Consider the following 25,100-nt stretch of genomic DNA (forward strand, 5'->3'; position numbering starts at 1 on the left):
GTGCCATGATGCCCCAGAGGCAGACATGACTATGAACTGCCACACTAAAGACTGCCACACTAGCAATATGACTGAAAAATTGTTAAAGCTACATTAAAAATCCAATTCACACACACACTGAGGTGCCAGGGGGCAATGTTCTATAGTGGCATCCCTACTTTGTTACAGAGAAAAGTTTTATGTCACTCGTCAACTTTGCCTCTGCCTCCTATGTTTTGTGAAGAACTGCCTTTTGTACTAAGGTGAAGGTGACATTCTATGAAAATTTCTGATGCCAAAAAATGCAACAAAAAGCACCTCATGATGGCACCACCTTCACCTGGCATCCTGAGGGCCATTGCCCATTCTTAGCCTCACACTCCACTGGTTTCTTCCTGGTCTTAAATCCCACACCATTTACAGTTTGGTAACTGCAGATATTGGAGAAATCAAGTTACTGTGATAATGTTTTGAACATGTACCATTCAAGAAAAATACAAAAACGTTATTTTTTTACAGATAAGCTTAAGACGAAACTCATTTAGCAAACTTTGTTTTTTATTCTTTTTCCATCATTCATGTTTACATGGAGAAATTCAGTCCCAGTACTATAAATTCATATTAAAATATGGAAGGAATTGTTATTTCCTGTGCGAACGATTCTTCACATTGGCTGTGGAGTAGAAATGAACACCAATCCTTTTTGTCCTCTGCTCCCTCTCAAGACGACGTCTCTGTAGATTACAGAAAATGAATATTAATCAAATTTCTCTTTTAAAAAAATGTATAGTTGCACATAAAATTTTCTTGAAATTCAATAATAATTTAATCCATTATGTGTGGAGACAAAAGACAAAAGTGGGTAGGTTCAACGAGGTACTGCAGCTGCGAAATGATGCAGATCTAACAATGAAAAATGACCCTGCTGCATACCAAATTTAACTTGAAATCCAACAGGAATTAAGTGAACTAATTATAGAAAGGAAAGTGAACAAGTCCAATCCTCAGAGATCATTACTCTGCTGAAAGGAAAGTGGATGAGTCCAATCCTCAGGGATCAATACTCTGCTGAAAGCTGCTGCTGCACGCTGAATATGTCGTCACAGATGACAAAACTTAACTGTGGATTTGATAATATTAAGTTGCTGACTAAATTTGTCATTGTGTAGAAATAAAAGTGGGTTGGTTTGACAAACAGGAGCCGTAACTTTGCAAAATGATATAAACTGCTGGTAACTGAATATGACATCCAACTGTTATGAAGAAAATGAAAAAATGGGTCAGACAGCACGTGGGTCAGACAGCATGTGGGTTAACATTTGTGAATAATGAAGCAAAATGCTGATAATCCAACACGGTCAAGATCCTGTCATTATCACGTTGATAATCCAATACAGTCAAGGTCCTGTCATTATCATGCTGATAATCCAATACAGTCAAGGTCCTGTCACTATCATGCTGATAATCCAATACAGTCAAGATCCTGTCACTATCATTCTGATAATCCAATACAGTCAAGGTCCTGTCACTATCACGCTGATAATCCAATACGGTCAAGGTCCTGTCACTATCACGCTGATAATCCAATACAGTCAAGGTCCTGTCACTATCACGCTGATAATCCAACATGGTCAAGGTCCTGTCACTATCACGCTGATAATCCAATACGGTCAAGGTCCTGTCACTATCATGCTGATAATCCAATACAGTCAAGGTCATGTCACTATCACGCTGATAATCCAATACGGTCAAGGTCCTGTCATTATCATGCTGATAATCCAATACGGTCAAGGTCCTGTCATTATCATGCTGATAATCCAATACGGTCAAGGTCCTGTCACTATCATGCTGATAATCCAATATGGTCAAGGTCCTGTCACTATCACGCTGATAATCCAATACGGTCAAGGTCCTGTCACTATCATGCTGATAATCCAATACGGTCAAGGTCCTGTCACTATCACGCTGATAATCCAATATGGTCAAGGTCCTGTCACTATCACGCTGATAATCCAATATGGTCAAGGTCCTGTCACTATCATGCTGATAATCCAATACGGTCAAGGTCCTGTCACTATCATGCTGATAATCCAATATGGTCAAGGTCCTGTCATTATCACGCTGATAATCCAATACGGTCAAGGTCCTGTCATTATCACGCTGATAATCCAATACGGTCAAGGTCCTGTCATTATCACGCTGATAATCCAATACGGTCAAGGTCCTGTCATTATCACGCTGATAATCCAATACGGTCAAGGTCCTGTCATTATCACGCTGATAATCCAATACGGTCAAGGTCCTGTCATTATCATTCTGGTAATCCAATACGGTCAAGGTCCTGTCATTATCATGCTGATAATCCAATACGGTCAAGGTCCTGTCATTATCATGCTGATAATCCAATACAGTCAAGGTCCTGTCACTATCATGCTGATAATCCAATACGGTCAAGGTCCTGTCACCATCATGCTGATAATTCAATACGGTTAAGATCCTGTCACTATCATGCTGATATTCCAATACGGTCAAGGTCCTGTCACTATCACGCTGATAATCCAATACGGTCAAGGTCCTGTCATTATCATGCTGATAATCCAATACGGTCAAGGTCCTGTCATTATCATGCTGATAATCCAATATGGTCAAGGTCCTGTCACTATCATGCTGATATTCCAATACGGTCAAGGTCCTGTCATTATCATGCTGATAATCCAATACGGTCAAGGTCCTGTCATGATCATGCTCACTATTACAGCCAGTTGAAATCCAATCAGAAATAAAGGAATAAAGCAGTTGCTGCGTAGAAATCAAAATGGTTGAGGATATCAATCAGGGATAATAACTCCATTAAATGATAATATAGAATGCTGACAATAAAATCCAGCCAAGGTCTCTGGAAAATCAAGTATGCATATCTAATTAAAATAAAATAATCATCAGTGGAGTTATTATCTGGAAATAAAAGTGAGTGGGTCTGACAATTGGGCTTTAATTCCACTAAATGATAACAAGGAATGCTGACAATCTAACTCTACAAATTTATCATGAAATCAAGCCACATACAAAAAGAATTGGTTGAAATGAAGAAATTATCAAAGGAACAAATCTGTGACGGGCTATAACTCTGGTAAACAGAATGCTGACAACAAAGCTTGGTCAAGGTCTGATCAATATCAAGCTGTGGTGCAAATCTGGTTGAAATACAATAATAACAAATGGAGTTATTGTGTATAAATGAAAGTGGGTGTGTCAGACAATTAGGGGCTATAACTCTGATAAATGAAAGGCGGACAACATGTAAGAGTTATTGTAAGGGCACAAAAGTAGGGCCGGACAGAAGGATGGAATGATAGATGGACAGATTGGTCTAATTTTAAATTCCCTCATTTTCTACAAAATAGTATTTATGCAACAAGAAGAGGGGACCATAGGCCAAAAGTTGGAAATTATTTTTACTAAATATAAAAAACCACACTAAAATATTTCCAGTTGTAGCTAAAATTCTGTCAGTAATTTAAACTGTTTATAATCACGTTATGTGACTATTTTACAATGGATAATGAAGAAAAAAAGCAATGGCTAAATAGGTTATTGGCTAAATAGGTTATGTCATAAAATTTTGTAGCCATCCTTAAAACTTTAGTATCCATCTAGAAAAATTGGAAGCTAACAATTATTTTAGCTACCACTACCATTAATGGGAACATAGGTACTGACATCGAACATGTACAGTGTAATTATGAAATCCAACATGAACAGAGTACTTAAAAATTTTGTAATTATATGAGTATTCAATATTCTATTAAATCATTCCAAGTCAAATCTGTCATTTTTGCAAGAAACATGGAAAAGGTAGCAATATTCTTTTCACTTGTAATAAAAGTCTCACTCATGTTAATATTTATTTCATTAAGTTGCTAACATTTTGTAGTCCTTTTTTTTATCCATATATGATGATTTATCCATTCATGATACACACTAATGAAAACTGACATTTTCTGCTGTATGTGCCAATATGCTATATTGCTTGGTGCCCAAATGCCAATTGTTGTGGAAGGCAAATGATAGATATACAGACAGAGGTTCTCACAATATTCCAAGATATTGTTTACACACATATGAATACTTATGTCCTTTTTACCTCTTTACTGGTCAATTTCCTGCTGGGTTCCTCCTCCTCATCACTCTCCCCCTCCCATGCTCCAGATCTCCTCTTCTGTCCCACTGCTATCTGACTACCTGGTGGGGTCACCTCTACACACACCACTTTCTCCATGTCCTCTAGAGAATACAAGGTGCCAGTCCCCGTGGTGGCTGTCAGGAAAACATAAAACGGTAATTCACTGTTTTGGATAGAACCTTTCTTTTCTGTTTAGTGCATTATGGTTCTCACACGGATATCAAAAGATGGAGTCCAGAACTCCAGCCTTGAAAAAGATGGAGTCCCAGATCAAAAAATAGGAGTCCCAATTCTACAATAAGGAGTCCATTCAATATTTAGCTATGAAATGTTATATTGTTGAAAACATAAATTATATTGCAAAAAAGTAAAACATTTAGGAGTCCATTGTCAACATTCTTATTCAGTTTCACATTAATGTACACTATACTTTTTGTTTGGAGAGTGTTTAATTATATGGTCTATACACTATACTTCTTGTTTGGAGAGTGTTTAATTATATGGTCTATACACTATACTTTTTGTTTGGAGAGTGTTTAATTATATGGTCTATACACTATACTTTTTGTTTGGAGAGTGTATGGTCTAAAAATCACCTTCATTCGTCACCTTTTTGTAAATAATTAAAATGGAAAGTTCCTGACTATACATATAGAACATAACTAGGTAATAATTGTCATATAATATACATTTAGTGAATTCTGCAAACAATTTTATGCATTTGTGGGACACACAGTGGAATATTTTTATGCATACATGCCAAAAATATGCTTTATTTTAAATGCAAATTGTGGCTACATTTAGAACCGTGCCCTGATATGACACTGATACCACTATTTCAGTATGACATTGATACCACTATTTCAGTATGACACTGATACGACCATTTCAGTATGACATTGATACCACTATTTCAGTATGACACTGATACCACTATTTCAGTATGACATTGATACCACTATTTCAGTATGACACTGATACCACTATTTCAGTATGACATTGATACCACTATTTCAGTATGACACTGATACCACTATTTCAGTATGACACTGATACCACTATTTCAGTATGACACTGATACCACTATTTCAGTATGACATTGATACCACTATTTCAGTATGACACTGATACCACTATTTCAGTAACACAAATAATGTTAAGATCTTTTTGGAAATTATAAACATCAAAGCATTAATTGCTGACCGGACATGGGGTTCCGTAGAAGCCTTGTTCATTGATTAGAATGGTGCATTAGTGTCTTGTACAAAAACATTTGATGAAAAGAATCAGATATCATCATGCTTACTTCTAGAACAGTTGCATTACCCACAACAACCAACATCAAGGTGACTTCTAGAACATTAATTACAGACAACAAAGCTGACCTCTATAACATTAATTACAGACAACAACCAACATCATCAAGCTGACTTCTAGAACATTAATTACAGACAACAACCAACATCATCAAACTGACTTCTAGAACATTAATTACAGACAACAACCTACATCATCAAGCTGACCTCTAACATTAATTACAGACAACAACCAACATCATCAAACTGACCTCTATAACATTAATTACAGACAACAACCAACATCTTCAAGCGGACCTCTATAACATTAATTACAGACAACAACCAACATCATCAAGCGGACTTCTAAAACATTAATTACAGACAACAACCTACTTCATCAAGCTGACTTCTAGATCATTAATTACAGACAACAACCAACATCATCAAACTGACTTCTATAACATTAATTACAGACAACAACCAACATCATCAAGCTGACCTCTATAACATTAATTACAGACAACAACCAACATCATCAAGCTGACCTCTATAACATTAATTAAAGGCAAGAACCAACATCATTACACTGACTTTTTGAACATATTAATAAATGGCAACAACCAACACCAACATCATCAACCTGACTTCTAGGACATATTAATTACAGGCAACAACCAACAGCATCAAAATGACTACGAGCACATTTGCATTATTAGGAAGACCAAGTTTCATGCCTTAATGAATTGTGCTCTGGCATATGTGTGAGTTGGGATTATGACGACAGTAATATAAACAATTCTGGGACAAGGACCCTGATCACACTGCCATGAGTTAACCTGCATTATTATTCTGTAGAAATCTGGGACAAGGACCCTGATCACATTGCCAGTAGTTAACTTGCATTATTATTCTGTAGAAATCTGGGACAAGGACCCTGATCACACTGCCAGTAGTTAACTTGCATTATTATTCTGTAGAAATCTGGGACAAGGACCCTGATCACACTGCCAGTAGTTAACTTGCATTATTATTCTGTAGAAATCTGGGACAAGGACCCTGGCCATACTGCTACTACTTAACTTTCATTATTCCTCATATGAGCATTTTATCTTTCGATAAAGTATACATCAACATAAATAAACAAGCATTTCTCAATGACACAGCTTAAAAATGACCAGCATGTGATTACTGAAGTTTTTCTAATTCTGACCAAAACAAATCTACAAAATTATTGTTACTGCCTAGTTTGAAACCAGAATGCCATAACAATTTATTACACTTCAAAACTGATAGATATATTTTGCAGCATGTGGCTATCAGCACACAAGTCTCAGAGATCCGTTCAGTGCCTTTGCAAATGATGATAATTTGATTGCAAAAAAAAAAGGCAGTGTTAGAATATTAGTCACTCCAGATAAACAAATAAACTATCAAAAGGGGCACCTGGGTGGCCAAGTGGTCTAAAGTGCTCACCTTTATATGATCACTTGGGCTTGGCCAATATAGTTATGTGAAAAAGCTTGCCAGTAGCTTCCTATGGGTTGGTGGTTCTTAGTGGGGCTTTTCTAGGGTTCTTCCTCAAACAGCTATACAGGCTGCCATGTATAGCCTATCTTGAGCTGAGAAATGAGTGTGTGTATGCGTGATTTGGATTTTAACATAGCTTAACAATTTTTCAGTCATATCGCTATGATGTCTGCAGTGTGGCAGTTTATAGTGATGTCTAGCACTGGGCATCATGCCGCAGATATGTAGCATGATGTCCCACCCAGTCACATTATGCTAACACCAGTCACATTATGCTAACACCAGGCAGACTAGTCCTAACACTAAACTCTTAATGCTGAGTGCCAAGCAAGGCAGCTGTTAGTACCATTTTTGTAAGTCTTTGTTATGACTTGTCCGGGGATCAAACTCACGACCTCCCGTACCCAAGGTGGATGCTCTAACCACTAGGCCACCAGTGCAGTAGCTGAGAAATGACGTTAAACCCAAAACAACAACAAAAAGAAAACAAATGTTCTGCAAAACCTGGTGTCTCCCTTGCATTCTTGTGTTGATGTATCATCACTGTAAGTGGAAGGCAAAATATGTAATACAAATTTTATAACATTGTTGATGCTGGCAATGCCACTGGAAAAGCAATACCAATGTCTAACAATACTGATACTGGTGAGACAAATAGTAGTGAAGCCCTAAGCAGGTACTTTTGTTGCATTGGTAACATGCTTGCTTTTACCTCTATGGTACCAGGTTAAACCTTTACCTCAAATAAAAACAAAAACAAATGGCCACTCATCACAAACCTGCCAACCCTGACGAGTCCGTCTCAGTTTTCAGTAAGGTGTAACTCAATATCAATACCTGCTATTGTAAAGCTAGAAAACTTAATTAAAAGTTTGATGCAACGACGATAAACATTATGTTCAATTGAAAAATTTGTAAACTAAGCATTGACTTTATTTACAACAAGTACAGGTGCACAAACTTTAGTTCCAAACCCTATGCAGCTCAATGGCTTGTTGCTATCTCTTAACTTGACGTAATTCTTGGAAATTCTTTTTCCATTTCACATGACAATGGCAATCATATCCCCCGCCGCGAGACATACTCAAAATGGCATGTTATGTCCAATAAACGCAACTGTGTCCTTTCCAGCTTTTATTCATAAGAATCTGAATACTCCCTTTTATTCTTCTGTGTTGATTACTAACACTTGTTTTAGAAACTTATTTTCCCTTTTGTCGTAAACATTCATTGCTTTCTGGACACCATTTTTAAAAAAATCTTTAATCAATGGTTTGATCATGCAGACGCTTTGCATTAACAAATAGGTGCAGTTTAAAGTGTCTGGGGTGCTGCTGTAAAGCTAGTCTGGTTCCCTGAATTATTTCACCAATCCTAATATGAATCCCAGATGAATCGATTATCTGGATTTTTCAGCAACTATAATTTTTCCATAGTTTTTGCTTGTATGCTTAAGTTTGTATTTTAAGGGTAATTTTCGTAAGACTTATGGCAAAATCATAAGAGTTGCAAGGTCTGTCATCTACCAGCAGTTCTTTCTTAGTTAAAGAACAGTAACAATAATATCTGAACAATTAGGAATACTTTGTTTAGGTTGCAGGAACTTTTTGTACAAGTTTAGGCTGAAATCATAAAATATATTTCAATATTAGAATAATCCTGATTTGATTCAGGTTTTGTTTTAGAGAATAACAAGAACTTTGTTCACAGAACATCAATGCACTGCCCCCTCCTCTTTTTGCAACTGGAAAAGATGCATCAATAGCAGAAGCTGCATGACACAACAGCCAAAAATGCTTTGGAAAGACAAAACTAACTCGAACTGAATGTAACACAAAATATAGGTGTGAGTGATCTACTTTTGACAGACAAGTGTTATAATTACCAAGACATATCCACATATGAAGCTACATAACCTGCAGCTAACAGTGCATGAAATATAGGTCACACTCACCTATCTTTGTTTAAGAGGTTTTACAATCAGCAAAAGGAATCCACATACAAAGTTGGATTAACCTGAACGAACAGTAGGCATGAGAAACATAATTACAGAACATAACCATAGCATGAAGGAGAGAAGCTGGGACAAGGATAATATGATATCTACATATATATGCCACTGTAGAGTTCAAATCATATTATGTAATGCCAAAACATGTTAAACTGTCAGTCTTTACTTTAACTGTGTTACTTTACTTACCTTTTACACAAGAACCAGTTGACAATTCTCTGCTATCAGCCTCAACAACAAACTTGCCACTTGAGGTTGATAAAACATCAGGGGTCTTTCTTGAGGCATTCTTTTTGGAACTTTTCTTTGTGCTGCCATTACTACCAACATATGACCCATCTGCTTGCTTAGCTTCATCCTTTTCGGAGTCTTTTCCCAAGGAATCTTCAACTATTTTCTTCACTCTGAAGTCACTTACTTCATTTTCTTCAGGTTTCACATTTCTTTGTTTCTTATTTTGTTTATGAAAAGTGCCTGTCTTTTCATTATTGGTTAAGTTATCATCTTCCAAATAATTCGTTTCTTTTTTCATGCTACTGTCTTTCGATTCATTTGCAATGTTCTTTTTAATTCTTTGTTTCTTATTTCGTCTGTCACTATCACTAGCTTGGATACTAATTTCATTGTCTATCCCTGTTTTATTAAGGCCATTAACTGTTGGATCAGCACCGCCATAAGAAAGTTCAGGCATATCCTTTCCTATGGACTCTTTTGTATTAATAGCATGTTCTAACAACTCGCTTTCTTCTATCTCTTCCACGTCCTGATCATTCACATCATCTGCATCATCATCGTTATCTGACAAATCACTTATGTCAGACGCAATGCATTCTGCTGTATCAGAAATCACCACATCTTGAACATCATCTCCCTCATACTCTGGTCCTACCTTGATTTTTACCAGATTTTGTGAAACATGTGGTTTTTGTGTTTCTGGGAGATTGTTATTTGATGCTTCCTGTTCAGCATCTTCATCCTTCTTTGCTTCAATCTGCAATGATGAAAACAAACACAAAATGTTTATACATTAAATTACATGTAAGAAAAATACATACGTTTTCCAATGAATGGTCATGAATGTTTTGGAGCCCTATAATATAGTGAAACCTTCTCTACTTTGACAGAGTTCCTCACAATGAATGTACCTTAATGCAACTCACTATCCAAACCAAGAAACTGTCATAATGACACATCAATGCCTTAATTAATAAACCATTCCCCTCACCATCCGCCACAACCTTACACCCTCTCCCCATCCCCATCCCTGATTGTGGTGTATTCATCAAAATTATACAACACTCTACATCTAGGTCTCCTACAATATCCCAGGTAGGAAGCATCAAATTCATGATTTGCAAGATGGGTGATTAGAGAAAAAGCTGAAACTGAAACAAATGTCCTAATATAGTATACTATATATGTTTTATATAATACTCAAAATAAATGTTTTTCTTGACCAAAATAGCCAAAATATGAGAATCTGCTGAAATGTTTCATGTCCAAAATTGACACTATACACTGAGACCTAATGCATGCAAACAAAGATGGGACATATTTACACAATATCTACTCTCTTTCACTGAACAGCGTGTAGAGATATAATGAAAAATTAAATTAACTACTTTTCAGTACCGTATATACTCAGGTATAAGCATGTTCGCATATAAGCCGACACCCCAAACTGAACAGATATAAACACTGAAAAGTGCATGACCTGCAAATAAGCTGACCCCTGCAAATAAGCTGACCCTCAACTCTGAGACATCACAAGATGCACAAAGTAAGTTCTAAATGGATTTATTTAGGCAAATAAATATTAACAAAAATTATCTTCAGGTTGGCATGCATGATTATTAAAAAGAAATGGCACAAACTTGTTTGCAAAGTAATTTATATAATTTTCTGTTTTCTTATTGTTTCTGCCTAATTTAGATTTGTGTATAAGTTGATCAAACGATGACAAGAATTTAGCTATCGTGAGTTTCTGTAAAACTACCTCTCCCTTTTGAGTCGATTATTGTTTGTTTATGCATTATCGCATTGGACGCTTTAATTCAGTGCACTAGTAATTACATTTTTACTCTGCCTAGAAACTGTAAATACATAACTCAATAAAATGTAATCCCAGTATGATAACACAATGAACAACAATATGGTTCGATTCAACGCTTGCAATTAGGCTACTGAACGTATTTACATAATGGTGCAACCACATGTACATTGCAGGTTTGAACATGCAATAAATGAAGTATATCCCTTGGAGTCGAAGCATGGGAAGCACTGCGCTAAACTTTAATGATATCTTCAAAATACAATAATGAAGTTTCAGAAATAATGCACTGAAAATGATGCTAATAATGTAAAATCTGAGTAGTAGTTTCTTTCATGCTGGGAGGAGAAAAAAAAACTCCCAATTTTTGGGGTCACTCCAAGCCTACCTCCCGATTTCATAATATCTTCTGATTTTTGCAGCAAACTCCCAATTATTATGTCTTCGATTTTCATTTCTCCTAATAAAGAAAAGTCCTACATGTTCTGTTGTATCACCTGTAAATTATTATTGTAATGAAATAATTACTTTACTAGAAAGAATTCACTTCTTCACTAAAAGAATGTTAAATGTAAACATTATTCACAATGCATCAATAAGGATTAACTTTTAATTAGTCGCACTGACTTTCTTGCTTGTTTATTTAAGACTAACCTTTAGCTATTGTGTAGTTTGGCCACAGCTGACCAGAATATGAAAATAGGGCATGTCCTGGAGGAAAATAGGGCATGTCACAGAGAGAAATGGTGAGTCTTTTTGCGAATTTCACACATATTGGACCAGGAAGATTGATCAATATTTAGAGAAAACAAGGCTTTAAAAATGCCATGAAAAACCTCCTGATTTTAGGTCCCAGTCTCTATTTTTTTATTCAGTCTCCATACTTGGCTTTTGACAAGTTGACAGGTATGCCTTACACCCTGTTTAACAAATCTACGGTAATCATATTAATATTATGGAATAATAGGCAATTACACGTCAATGTACTGGTATTGTTACCAGTCAAAATTCACTCTTATCACGTGCCAGTTTCAGGGTTTTAATGATTAACTGGCCTGTACTGCTGTTGGAAAATGGAAGGCAAATTCACCGACTATCAACAAAGGAGGAAAGTTATGATGTTGATCAGCCAAAACACAAAGCTAAAATAGATTGATGTTGATCTTATTTGATATATAATGAGAATTTTAGCCTTTATTATTACCACACTTTGTGAACATGTAAATTATGCTGGTTATTTGCCCTCCACAATTAAACGTGCATACCTTTTCAAAAATATTACCTCAAGTTGTAGGACCACTTATATCATTGAAAATGAGTAACTTGTGAGCGAGTGATTCAACACAAATGAAACAGCTATTAAGGACTAACTGAAATGTTATCTGGAAGAATGCAATTTGGTTGAAACAATGAATAAATCAAAATCTGCAACTAATATGTTTGGGAATAAATAAGGATTTAAGTGACGCTATGCACGCTCTGCACTGTGTGCAAGTACTGTAAGTACTGTTAAGTCCTGGGTAATCTTAACGGCTTGCAAATTATTAAGTCTGTATTAACATTTTTTAAATTTCGTTTTAATTTCATGTTGACGAGATCAGAAAAAACGCACATGCAAAAAAATAAAATCAATCATAGTACTTTATAACAGTTTAATAGTGTAGGGTCACCAAAAATTATTCTTTTCTACATGCATATGTCTTAGGACGAGGAATTTTTATTTTTTTGTTTCCCAAGATTTAGAGCCATTACAGTTATCAACAAAAAGACTTAAAAACTGTTAAGTTTAGACATCGATCCACTGATATACACACACCCCTTCTTACAGGCCTTTATTTTTTCCTAATTTATTTGGCTTATATGCGAGAATATACGGTATTTGATCTACATATGTCAAACTGTCATTACTTCCATGTTCTTCTTTTGTAAAAGGTACATATCTCTTAGGAATATATCGCTTACATGTATGTATAAAAAGCTTGTTACAGGCAAAATATCATATGAAGCTGTGAAGTCCATTTTCAAGGGCAATAACTCAATCCATAATGGCAATGATAAGGAAAAAAGACATGAAAGACAGGTCTGTATAAATGAGACAATGTACACACCAAACTGCTTCATAATATGTTAATGCATCCCGAGTTAAGCTGTCTACAAGGAACTGCCATAAGGGAGACTAAATATTGATCCATAAAGGGCAATAACTGTGCCCAAACTGGACCAGTAAAAATTAAACATTCAAAATATTATTTGTAAAACACATACCTCTTCATTCTGCTCAGATCCAGGTGGTCGAACAAAGTATGGAATCTTACCCCTCTGCCAATCATTCAGTACCATCTTAGCAGTGGTGCTGAAATCTGGTTCTCCTTTCTTCCCATGAAATGAAAGTACAAATTTATGATCACATGTGATGATGTCACGATGTAAATAGGGTCCCTATAAATGTGAATTAACCAAACAATTATTTTCACTGTTTTAATACTTGTACCACAGTTTAATGAGTGAGGTATTTTATTTTTCAAGGCAGAAAATGTAATTATTGGTGACTTTTGAAAATTTTAATGCACTAATGCATAAACTGACAATAGTGAACTTAAGCAAAAATGGGAAGTTACACTTAGCATGGTTACAACATTGGGCTAATATTCAATGCTTATCACTGTCCGATGAAATTGTATATATTTAAAATAGGTAGAAATGATAAGAAAACAAAGGAAAATTAATTACATTAAATGACAGGTCATGAAGAAAAAAAATTTGTGTCAAGATTTACCATCATTATAGTAAGCTGGTTGAGATATATATGAATTTGTATCTTAACTGTCTCAGCTATATAAGCATGGTGAGATGTGCATGAATCTGTACATGTCTCACCATAGTAAAACGTAGAAATCTATGTGTTATTGTCTCACCTATATAAGCATGATGAGATGTGCATGAATCTGTACATGTCTCACCATAGTAAAACATAGAAATCTATGTGTTATTGTCTCACCTATATAAGCATAATGAGATGTGCATGAATCTGTACATGTCTCACCTCAGTAAAACATGTTGAAATCTATGTGTTATTGTCTCAACTATATAAGCATGGTGAGATGTGCATGAATCTGTGCATGTCTCACCATAGTAAAATATGTAGCAATCTATGTGTTATCGTCTCAACTATATAAGCATGGTGAGATGTGCATGAATCTGTACATGTCTCACCATAGTAAAACATGTAGAAATCTATGTTATTGTCTCACCTATATAAGCATGGTGAGATGTGCATGAATCTGTACATGTTTCACCATAGTAAAACATGTAGAAATCTGTTATTGTCTCACCTATATAAGCATGAGATGCGCATGAATCTGTACATGTCTCACCATAGTAAAACATGTAGAAATCTGTGTTATTGTCTCACCTATATAAGCATGATGAGATGTGCATGCATCTGTACATGTCTCACCATAGCAAAACATGTTGAAATCTATGTTGTATCAACTGTATAAGCATGGTGAGATGTGCATGAATCTGTACATGTCTCACCATAGCAAAACATGTTGAAATATATGTGTTATTGTCTCAACTATATAAGCATGATGAGATGTGCATGCATCTGTACATGTTATTGTCTCACCATAGTAAAACATGTTGAAATCTATGTTGTATCAACTATATAAGCATGGTGAGATGTGCATGAATCTGTACATGTCTCACCATAGCAAAACATGTTGAAATCTATGTGTTATTGTGTCAACTATATAAACATGGTGAGATGTGCATGTATCTGTACATGTTATTGTCTCACCATAGTAAAACATGTTGAAATCCATGTTGTATCAACTATATAAGCATGGTGAGATGTGCATGAATCTGTACATGTCTCACCATAGCAAAACATTTTGAAATATATGTGTTATTGTGTCAACTATATAAGCATGGTGAGATGTGCATGAATCTGTACATGTTGTCTCACCATAGTAAAACATGAAGAAATCTATATGTGTTATTGTTTCATCAATGTTAAGTAAGGTAAGGCATAAGAATCTTTGTTATTGTCCAACCTGAATGTGTTACTGTCTCACCTATATTGGCAAAGCAAGCCATGTGAATCTGCATGTGGCAATGTCTCACCTATGTAAGCACAGTAAGACATGAATCAATCTGTGTCTTATTGTCTCACCTGTGTAAGCATGGTAAGACACAAATCAATGTGTGTTATTGTCTCACCTATGTAATGGTAAGATGTGTAAGAATCTGTACATGTTATTGTCTCGCCTATGTAATGGTAAGATGTGTAAGAATCTGTACATGTTATTGTCTCACCATATAAGATACATGCAGTATTTCAGCCAGGTGTCAGAAAAAAGGAGCTAATTTGACCCCTTTCATTTAAAAAAGTGGGCAGTGGAGTAATCATAATGGGCCAACTTCATGATTAAAACAGAAACCACTCATAAAATTCAAATCAATAACCTTCTTTACTTTAAGATGCCTCTAGCTAAACTCCAACATCACAAGTGTTGTCAAGTCTCCAATTTTATACTCCTCTGCCAATATAGTCAATAATTTCAGCTTTCAAATGATTACTTGTGGGTATGATCTTTTCCTGCGCTGTTCCATCATTTTGAATTCAATCCTTCATTTAAAGTTTCACTTTTTGTTTGACTTTCATCTCAGCTATTGTAGCTTTTACCGGCTTGTTCACTTGAGATCTGTCGCCATTTTATCCCTTTCAAGATTTCAGAGTGATACTGGGATAAAGAAATCAGTCTTTCATCACTCCATATCCACCTCTTAACAAAACTTAACTGCCTTTACAAATGTTAAATGGCACAACATCAAGGTGCTATCATGTGACTGAAAGCATGAGATTGATTAAAGGGCACAACATCTAGGTACTATCATGTGACTGGAAGCATGAGATTGATTAAATGGCACAACATCAAGGTACTATCATGTGACTGGAAGCATGAGATTGATTAAATGGCACAACATTTAGGTGCTATCATGTGACTGGAAGCATGAGATTCATCAAATGGCACAACATCAAGGTACTATCATGTGACTGGAAGCATGAGATTGATTACATGGCACAACATCAAGGTGCTATCATGTGACAGGAAGCATGAGATTAAGAAAATCATAGCAACTACATGTTATTCTGCTAGTCAGAAAATGTTTAAAAAACTGGGATGGAATTTACCTCAGTATGATTCATATTTTTGACTATTACAGTTTGGGGTTACTGCCTTCCCTGCATGTGATGCACTATGTATGTTGTTCCAAAATTAAATCTTGCTGTAGGGGTTACCAACCCAAGAACATGTGAAAATTGGAATTTGGATGAAAATACTAAAGTAGGTCACCCAATGATAGCCCTAGTCTATGAATACTTATTTATATAAATATGTACCAGTACCTTCAGAAGCCTTCCACTCTTCCTGGCCAGCTGTTCCAAGAAATCCTCAGGACTTGTCCATGATTCTACCTTGTATGTCTTCGTAATGTACTCTGTTTTAACACGATCCAACAGTGACCCAATGTAGTCCTCTGGAGTTTTGATATTTTCCACTCGTACCTAAAGAGTGAAAAAAAGCCAAATCTGTCCAGAGGAAAATATTTTGGGTTCAAAAGTCACATCAGATGCATATCTAGATAATGAAAATGGCTTTGATTCCTAAATACAAATAAGTTCTAAAAACCAACTGTCAATGAATGTGTGATAAAATATGTCAGAGTTGCTTTCACAATCCACAAGCATTCTCCAGTTCATTTTAGGTAATTTAGATGACTGCAATGAACTGGATTCTGTTTAATATCAAACTTTCAGATCTATGATAAAGCAAAGTAAATTAGTTTTATTACTACTTTTAGAAGACAAAAGCATATGAACTGGAAATGCTAAAAATATATGCTTGCCATATATTGTTATTCTGTGAAAACCATTTTTCTCCTTTATAAAGTTTTGGTGACTACTGACCCCAAAATTCATAAAAGTGCCTTTCTTGTCTCAAATGCAAGCCATCCACAGAGTTTGTCTGGTCATGATTTGTGGTATATGACTCCAAGTTACTTTTTGGAAACCAATGTTGCTTCTGTAGTCTCTATGAACTTGACCACTGACCTTTTACCCAAAACTTCATAGGTGCCTTCCTTCTCTCAGATGCGACCTATCTACAAAGTTTTGCCACGACATGAGTTTAAGAACTAAAGTAGTTTTATGAAAATCATTTTCCTTCTTTCAGTTCCAGTGATCCTGGCTTTTGACTTTTTTGTAACTCAAAACTGATAGGTTTCTTTCTTACCCCAAATGCAAGTCTCTTACAAAATTACTAACAGTAGATGGTGAAGAACTCTAGTTTTTTGTGGAAAGGAAATAGTGAACAGACAGATAAGCAACATCTTAACATAATATACTCCACTTTATGGTGTGCATATTAAAATAACGTAAAAAAATGTTTCATCCTCAAGGCCGAAAAGGGTTATGACTTTGAAAAAAATGTTACAAACTTTAATATTTAGAAAGAAAAAGTGTTTAGAATGGTTGTACATTTGATTTAAATGATGTGGAAAACTATTTAATGATTGCAGTATGGTTGAAGACTTTATGAAATAAAACCTAATCATTAAGTAAAAATGAATGAAGGGTAGAGAAACTAAACATCATGGCATTATGAGCAACTTACGACACCCTTCAGAACACACTCTGTGGGCGTAGATCCTGTTGGGTAAACAACACCTGGACAATCCACAAGGTAAATCCGCTTCATCAGTGACACATACTGCCACACCTATGAAAGAAAATGAGAGATGAAAATTTTCTGTGCTAAACAAGTTATGTATTGTTTACATTTTAAAATACCAACATTTCAAAAGGTGGTTAACATGGACTAACAAGAAACCAATTTTTTTCCCAGTAATACATGTTTCTTCACATTAAAAATTACCCAATTATAATACCTTAGGAAAACTATTATTACCTTGCAAATCCAGCCCTTCCAGGTTAAAAACCTTTAGCAATAAATGGCTGAACGTTCTCTGCCCACCTAGGTAGCAGTCAGGCAGAGTGATCTCCCTTGACACAGGGATTGATGCCAAATCCCATGAATACATGTTACAACTGGAGTGGATAACATGCTATCGTTATGATGGTAATTGAAGGGCGACTGGGAAGGTGTATGTGTGTTATGATTGGATAAGTATTAATGAAAAAACATTTTACTAGAAAAAATTTGTTTCTTCTTTAAATGTTACCTAACATAATACCTTAGGAGAATAGGTAAGAGGTGAGGGAGGCATATCCCCTTATCCCGGAGATCCACCTCTGGTCTGCTAGGTCATGTGAGACAGCTTCTAGATGCTATCTGTCATACACAAGCTTCCAAAATGGAAAATTTTCCCACCTACAAATCCTGTGGAAGTCATAAAGCAACCTCTTATGAAGCTGTCAAACGACCTGGAAAGGTGACCTGTTGTGTCATGGCTAAAGGTCTCACCAGACTGAGTTGAGCCCTTTGGAATGAAAGATCTGAGGTACAAACTGCAGAATGTGGACTCAGATCTTCATCGCATGGCATGGATAATATCAGTTAGAGAACAGTTCCATTCAAAGGCGATGCCTGTGGCAACTGCTCTAACCTCATGAGCTGAAATGCGTAACAACTTAAGCTTGGGTTATTTCTCAATATAGTAAATAATCCACTTAATCCAGGATGAAAAGGTCTGTGCTGATCTATCTTCCTGTTCAAATTAGGCATGATCTCCCTCACTGACAGAGCAACTGCTGTCATTTGGAGATACCATTTCAAAGCTCGAGGGGCCCCCGAGGGGCTGAGTGGTCTAAAGTGTTCACTGTTACGGATCACTGCCATCTCATCTCTGCGCATATCATGTTTGGCCTATGTGGGTATGTGAGAAAGCTTGCCAGTAGCTTCTTGTGGGTCTGTGGTTCTTTCCGGGGTTTTCCCAGGTTCTTCCTCAACCACTAATACTGAAGCCATGTACAGCCTATCTTGTGCTGAAAAATGGCGCTAAACCAAAACAACAACAAAGCGCGGACTGGATCTTGTAGGTGGTCTTCAGCAAATGTGTCCAGAGTAGACAGTGATTACCTATACTAAGGAACAGATGATTACATAGGTCTTTGTTTCATATGATGTCCTCTCTTCTATAATAGCACAGTGTGCTAATGATGTTGGAACTGTAAGTTTAACAGTGATGGATACTGTTTCTCATTGAACAGCCTAGAAAGTTTGCTATCATGGTATGGATGTCTCCACTGGAATAAAGTACTCCACTGTGAACCAGTGAGACTATAATCCATTGCCTCCCCATACTGACCTGGTTGGTCCTGTATTCTCTATTTTAGTAGAGTAATCAGATGCTTTGGTTCCTGTATCATGTTCAGAATCCAAGGTGTTAGATGTGCATGTATCTGGCCATTCCAAATGTATAGGAAGTAGCAATTAGCCATTCCAAATGTATAGGAAGTAGCAATTAGCCATTCCAAATGTATAGGAAGTAGCAATTAGCCATTCCAAATGTATAGGAAGTAGCAATTAGCCATTCCAAATGTATAGGAAGTAGCAAATAGCCATTCCAAATGTATAGGAAGCAGCAATTAGCCATTCCAAATGTATAGGAAGTAGCAATTAGCCATTCCAAATGTATAGGAAGTAGCAATTAGCCATTCCAAATGTATAGGAAGCAGCAATTAGCCGTTCCAAATGTATAGGAAGCAGCAATTAGCCATTCCAAATGTATAGGAAGTAGCAATTAGCCATTCCAAATGTATAGGAAGCAGCAATTAGCCATTCCAAATGTATAGAAAGTAGCAAATAGCCATTCCAAATGTATAGGAAGTAGCAATTAGCCATTCCAAATGTATAGGAAGTAGCAATTAGCCAGGTCCTTGGGACCAGGATTGGTGTGACAAAAGTTTGGGACTGTTGGCATTTCACATTGTCACTATTGTCCATCACAAGTCAAACCCATCAAGCATGTATTGTATGAAATTGCAGGATGAAAAGGCCCTTCCATTTGTACAAGTTCCTATTTGCAGAAAAATGAGTCTGCCAATGCATTTGCCAGCCAAGGATATGTCGAAATGAAACCTTAATTGTTACTTAGGACACCGTTCAGAAAATCCCAAACAAGAAAACAAAAGACCAAGTACTTGTTATGTTTGAGACCAGCTACCACTGTCAAGTTGTCAGGCAGAATAAAAACTTGATTCCCATAAAGGTTTGCCAGTCCCCAATGCCAGCCTTTCAAATGGCATCCATTTCAATGATGTCGCTTATGGGCGAGAGAAAAGACATCCCTTAAAAATGAGGCCCCAAGATGGACATCGAATGCTGGAAACATGTGAATTACTATTGGGATTAAAAATTATACATAAGCATGTCTATATAAACTGTACATCATATACAGGAAGTGCCTAGTAGCACTATCTGGTCAGACTGATCCATGAGAGTGTCTGTATAAACTGTACATTGTATACAGGAAGTGCCTAGCAACACTATATTGTAAGACTGATCCATGACAGTCCATGTATAAACTGAGCACCATCCTCATAAGTGCCTACCAGCACTATGCGAGTTACACTAATCCATGTATAACTGGTTTCATGAGGCGGATTCATTGGTATAAGGCACTAAACTGGGTACGATACTCAGAAAGAGCTTGGCAGTTCTATGGTTGTGTCCATTTATGATCTTTTATAAAGCTAAGTCTGGTTGTGAAAGAAAATGTTGATCTTGGCTGGCATGACATAGTCCAGTTCTTGAGGTTGGGACAGGGTACAGGATATTAATCCATGTATCTGGTCCATACTGTTGACAGGTTACTGGATATTGATCCATGTATCAGGTCCATACTGCTGTCAGGGTACAGGATATTGATTCATGTATTAGGTCCATACTGTTGACAGGGTACAGTATATTGGTCCATATATCCGGTCCATACTGTTGACAGGGTACAGTATACTGATCTATGTATCAGGTCCATACTGCTGACAGGGTACTGGATATTGATCCATGTATCTGGTCCACACTGTTGACATGGTACAGGATATTGATCCATGTATCTGGTCCATACTGTTGACAGGGTACAGGATATTGATCCATGTATCAGTTCCATACTGTTGACAGGGTACAGTATACTGATCCATGTATCAGGTCCATACAGTTGACAGGGTACAGGATATTGATCCATGTATCAGGTCCATACTGTTGACAGGGTACAGTATACTGGTCCATGTATCCAGTTCATACTGTTGACAGGGTACAGTATACTGATCCATGTGTCAGGTCCATACTGTTGACAGGGTACAGGATATTGATCCATTTGCAGGTCATTTCCAGAATGAAATTAAATTTTTCAAGGTTCACATATGACACAGTCCAGTTCTTGAGGTTGGGACAGGGTACAGGATATTCAGGGATGGTCCTGGCTTTTAAAAAGCTGTCGCCAAAAAAATCGCCAACCTCAATATTTTGTCGCCAATTTTCAAAAAGTGTCGCCAAAAAAAAGTAGTGTACATTTTTCCAAGTGTTAATTTAGTCTAATAATGTAACAGGCAATGAAAATTACAAAAGATGGATTAGTTAATACTTTAATTACAACAAGCATTAACAAAATGTTACAAAGTGTTACATGAAGATCCGTCGCGATTTTAGGGCTGCCCACTTGTTGAATGCAGTTTCAAAGTCTAATTTTTCACATCTGTACATGCTGATTCTCATTAAATTCTCGAGAGATGAGATGCAGAGCTTATTTCTGATGTCAGTTTTTATGAGGTTCATCTTACTGAATCCACATTCACAGTCCTCAGTGCTGACAGGTGACACCAGTAGTCTCTCAGCAACCCCCCACCCTTTTATGGCTAGCTTCACAAAGCTTGTAGCGAATTGCTTCCTAAATCCCAAGAATGATCACTGAATGCTGTATAAATTTTCTCGACAAGAAAAATAGGATCTCCATTCCCACGAATGAAACTTACACGAGTCAACACCTGGCAATATTGGACCGTATATATAAGCGTAAATTCACACCCAATTTAGGGATTCTTTCACTCCTGTATTTTGAGAAATAAATAATTATTATTAATTATGCAAAACTGTTGGTTTTTTTTGTGCTATTTCTTGTTGTGGAGTTTAAGTCTCGACAGCCGTAACACGGGACTGATGGCAAAAGGAAAAGATCAATGAGTAAAATGCTGCACTGGCGACAGATGTAATTGTGATTGAGATTTTTTCCATTTGCTTTGTATTTATACACAGTAGTTGGTACTTCAATGGTTATCAGTTTTCTATGAAGGTTCAGCAAAACTATTGTATTGGTATATGTATAAAAAAAACAGAAGGATTAGCCATACAATTAATTGTATCTGTTCTATTCGCGTCTTCAGAAGTCGGTCAGTTGTAGGTATAGTGCGGTAGCATGATTGACTGTATCGCAGCATACAGTACTCAGCCCAGATGTCAGCATAAGCAGATTATGATGTAACAATGCACTGTAAAGATAGGGTTGTCAATAAGAACAAAAGATCATTTGTGTAACAGATTGATTCCAATGCATTGCTTAGTCAAGTTTGTGGCTTCCTTTCATTCTGGCTTTAAATTTATTCAGTCCAAATCCATGATTGTATGTACAAATTAAATAACCAAAAAGTATGTCGCCAAAAAAATTGCCAGATGTGATATTTTTGTCGCCAATAAGGAAAAAAAATCGCAATTTGCGACATTGGCGAAGCCCAGGACGATCCCTGATATTGATCCATGTATCAGGTCCATACTGTTGACAGGGTACAGTATACTGATCCATGTATCAGGTCCATACTGTTGACTGGGTACAGTATACTGATCCAAGTATCAGGTCCATACTGTTGACAGGGTACAGGACGTTGATCCATGTATCAGGTCCATACTGTTGACAGGGTACAGGATATTGATCCATTTGCAGGTCATTTCCAGGATGAAATTAAATTTTTCAAGGTTCACATATGACCATTACTGAACGGAATTAAAGAACATTGTAGATTATAAAACATGCATTTTCTAAATCTAAAGATGTTTTCTTCTCAAAACTCCCCTGAAACATCTACATCATAAAAGATGAGCATGTACAAAACCTCAAAATGTATCACATGAAACAAGTTTGATTTATTCCTATAAACTGGCATGTAAAGTCATTTCAATGAACAGAATGAAAATTCCAACTTTACTTTGCTGACCTGCATTATGTTGTCAAATGGGACCAACATAATGAACATAAACTAGTTTTGTTTCCTTTCAAACCTTTAATTATAAGAACTATATATATATATATATATATATATATATATATATATATATATATATATATATATATATATATATATATGCATCTTATACAAAGTAAACATGTCCTATTACAGTATCTAAAAAAAACAATAAATGCAAAGAATTAGAATCTTGTCTTGTAACAAAAAGAGTTTAACCCTGAATTTATCTGTGCGAATAAAATACCAAACAAGATTTTTCAAGCAACCTAATCTTCTTCAGACAATCTAGTTAAAAATCCATCATTTAAAAAACATTTTCAAAAGGATTGATTTAAATTTTGATAAAAGACATTCAAAATTATACATTGTATAAAAAAAGAACTGAATTTTCTGTAAAATCAACTTGTCTTCTTGTAATTTGCTAAATCAGTCCCCAAACCTGTATTGATACAAGGGCTCATATAGTTTTTAATATATAATACAAGGGACAACAATTTCTCATTTCAGCGCTAAGATTCGAAGTTTTGGACAACAAATTTGGCTTAAAATGAATAGCAGTCCATTTTCTAATCTGGATTCATCAGAATATTCCAGCCTCATTTTTCACATTTTGACATTTATGAGGGGGTGTGGGGTGACTGCAATTACATATAGAAAATTTAGAATTTGCCGTCACGGTGCAATAGTGGCATACGGTTGTCGCTTACTAGCGTGCCTAGCAAATTTTAACTTATATCAACTCACACCTGCATAAAATCAATAGGAAAATTATTTATTTTCTCAGAAATGGCAATTATTATAATCGTTATGTCTTTAATCCATTGACTGACTAGACAAAACTATGGGATCAATGAAACACGACTTCATAAATCTCAAAATGACAATGCTGGAAATCCAATGGTCACGTGATATCAACAACAAACTCTTTTTTAATATGGAGAATTTTGTGTTCTTTCATTATTTTAATTTTTATTACAACCAGTATATGACTTTAATTTAATATTTTTTATTTTTTTCTCTACATTTGAAAATGTGGGTTGTGAGATTTGTGTAGTCATGTGACTAGCAATGCAAATACCAGGTCACATTTCATCAACACCATAGTTATGTCTTGTCTCTCAGCAGATTAAAGACAACAAAATTTTAATACTCGCAATTTCTGAGAAAATAATTAATTTTCATGTCAGTTTCATGCATGTATGGCTCAATTTAACAACGTTTATATCTGCAAGTCCATCTGATAAGCGACTACACTTTGCCACCACCATGTTGGCCTCTTATGATGCTACCCTAGTTTTCATAACTTCCATGTAAGGAAAGATATGGATATCGAGCTGACTGTGAAAATAAGTCTGCCAGACAAATCTAATCCACTGAGCATTTGGATTAACTCAGCATATATGTTTACTGCAAGCACCCAAATGAGCCATACTGCATCCTCCGAATATTCTGGCTTGAACTCAATACATTTAACTCACTATCAGTTTAGTTATGACTCAATTATGTGATTGTTTCAGGCGACAAGTGGTGACGGAAAATTCATGGGTTTTTCCTGACTTTCATCAATATTTGCGAAATTCGAGGACATTTCACTGTTGGGACAAAATATCATTCCTCCCGACTTTTTCACCCAATTTCCCAGTAGAGTAGGGGAACCCTGACAAACACATGTAGCAGGCTGCACATGACCTGTACAGGTAGAAAATATCCTTAGCAAGTGGACACTAGATAAACAAATGGCCTAACAAGTAGGGCATAACCGACTTTTGATCCGGAAATCGGATTCCACCGGA

At 36.1% G+C, this 25,100-nt stretch overlaps 1 protein-coding gene across 1 annotated transcript in view; it reads right to left on the reverse strand.

The window, feature by feature from the left end:
- Positions 1 to 516: 516 nt before the first annotated feature.
- Positions 517 to 25,100, reverse strand: part of LOC149808194 (uncharacterized) — a 44,910-nt gene continuing 20,326 nt past the window's right edge. Inside the window, exons 10-15 of the mRNA XM_089974532.1 lie at positions 17,729 to 17,833; positions 16,462 to 16,620; positions 13,314 to 13,421; positions 9,188 to 9,989; positions 4,124 to 4,296; positions 517 to 713 (exon numbers count right to left, since the gene is read on the reverse strand). Coding sequence (XP_089830658.1) covers positions 621 to 713; positions 4,124 to 4,296; positions 9,188 to 9,989; positions 13,314 to 13,421; positions 16,462 to 16,620; positions 17,729 to 17,833 — 1,440 coding nt within the window. The 3' untranslated portion in view covers positions 517 to 620. The remainder of the gene's footprint in view (positions 714 to 4,123; positions 4,297 to 9,187; positions 9,990 to 13,313; positions 13,422 to 16,461; positions 16,621 to 17,728; positions 17,834 to 25,100) is intronic.

The sequence above is a fragment of the Sinohyriopsis cumingii genome, chromosome 1 (assembly GCF_028554795.1).
Source record: "Sinohyriopsis cumingii isolate HCF-2022 chromosome 1, ASM2855479v2, whole genome shotgun sequence".
Classification (NCBI taxonomy): domain Eukaryota; kingdom Metazoa; phylum Mollusca; class Bivalvia; order Unionida; family Unionidae; genus Sinohyriopsis; species Sinohyriopsis cumingii.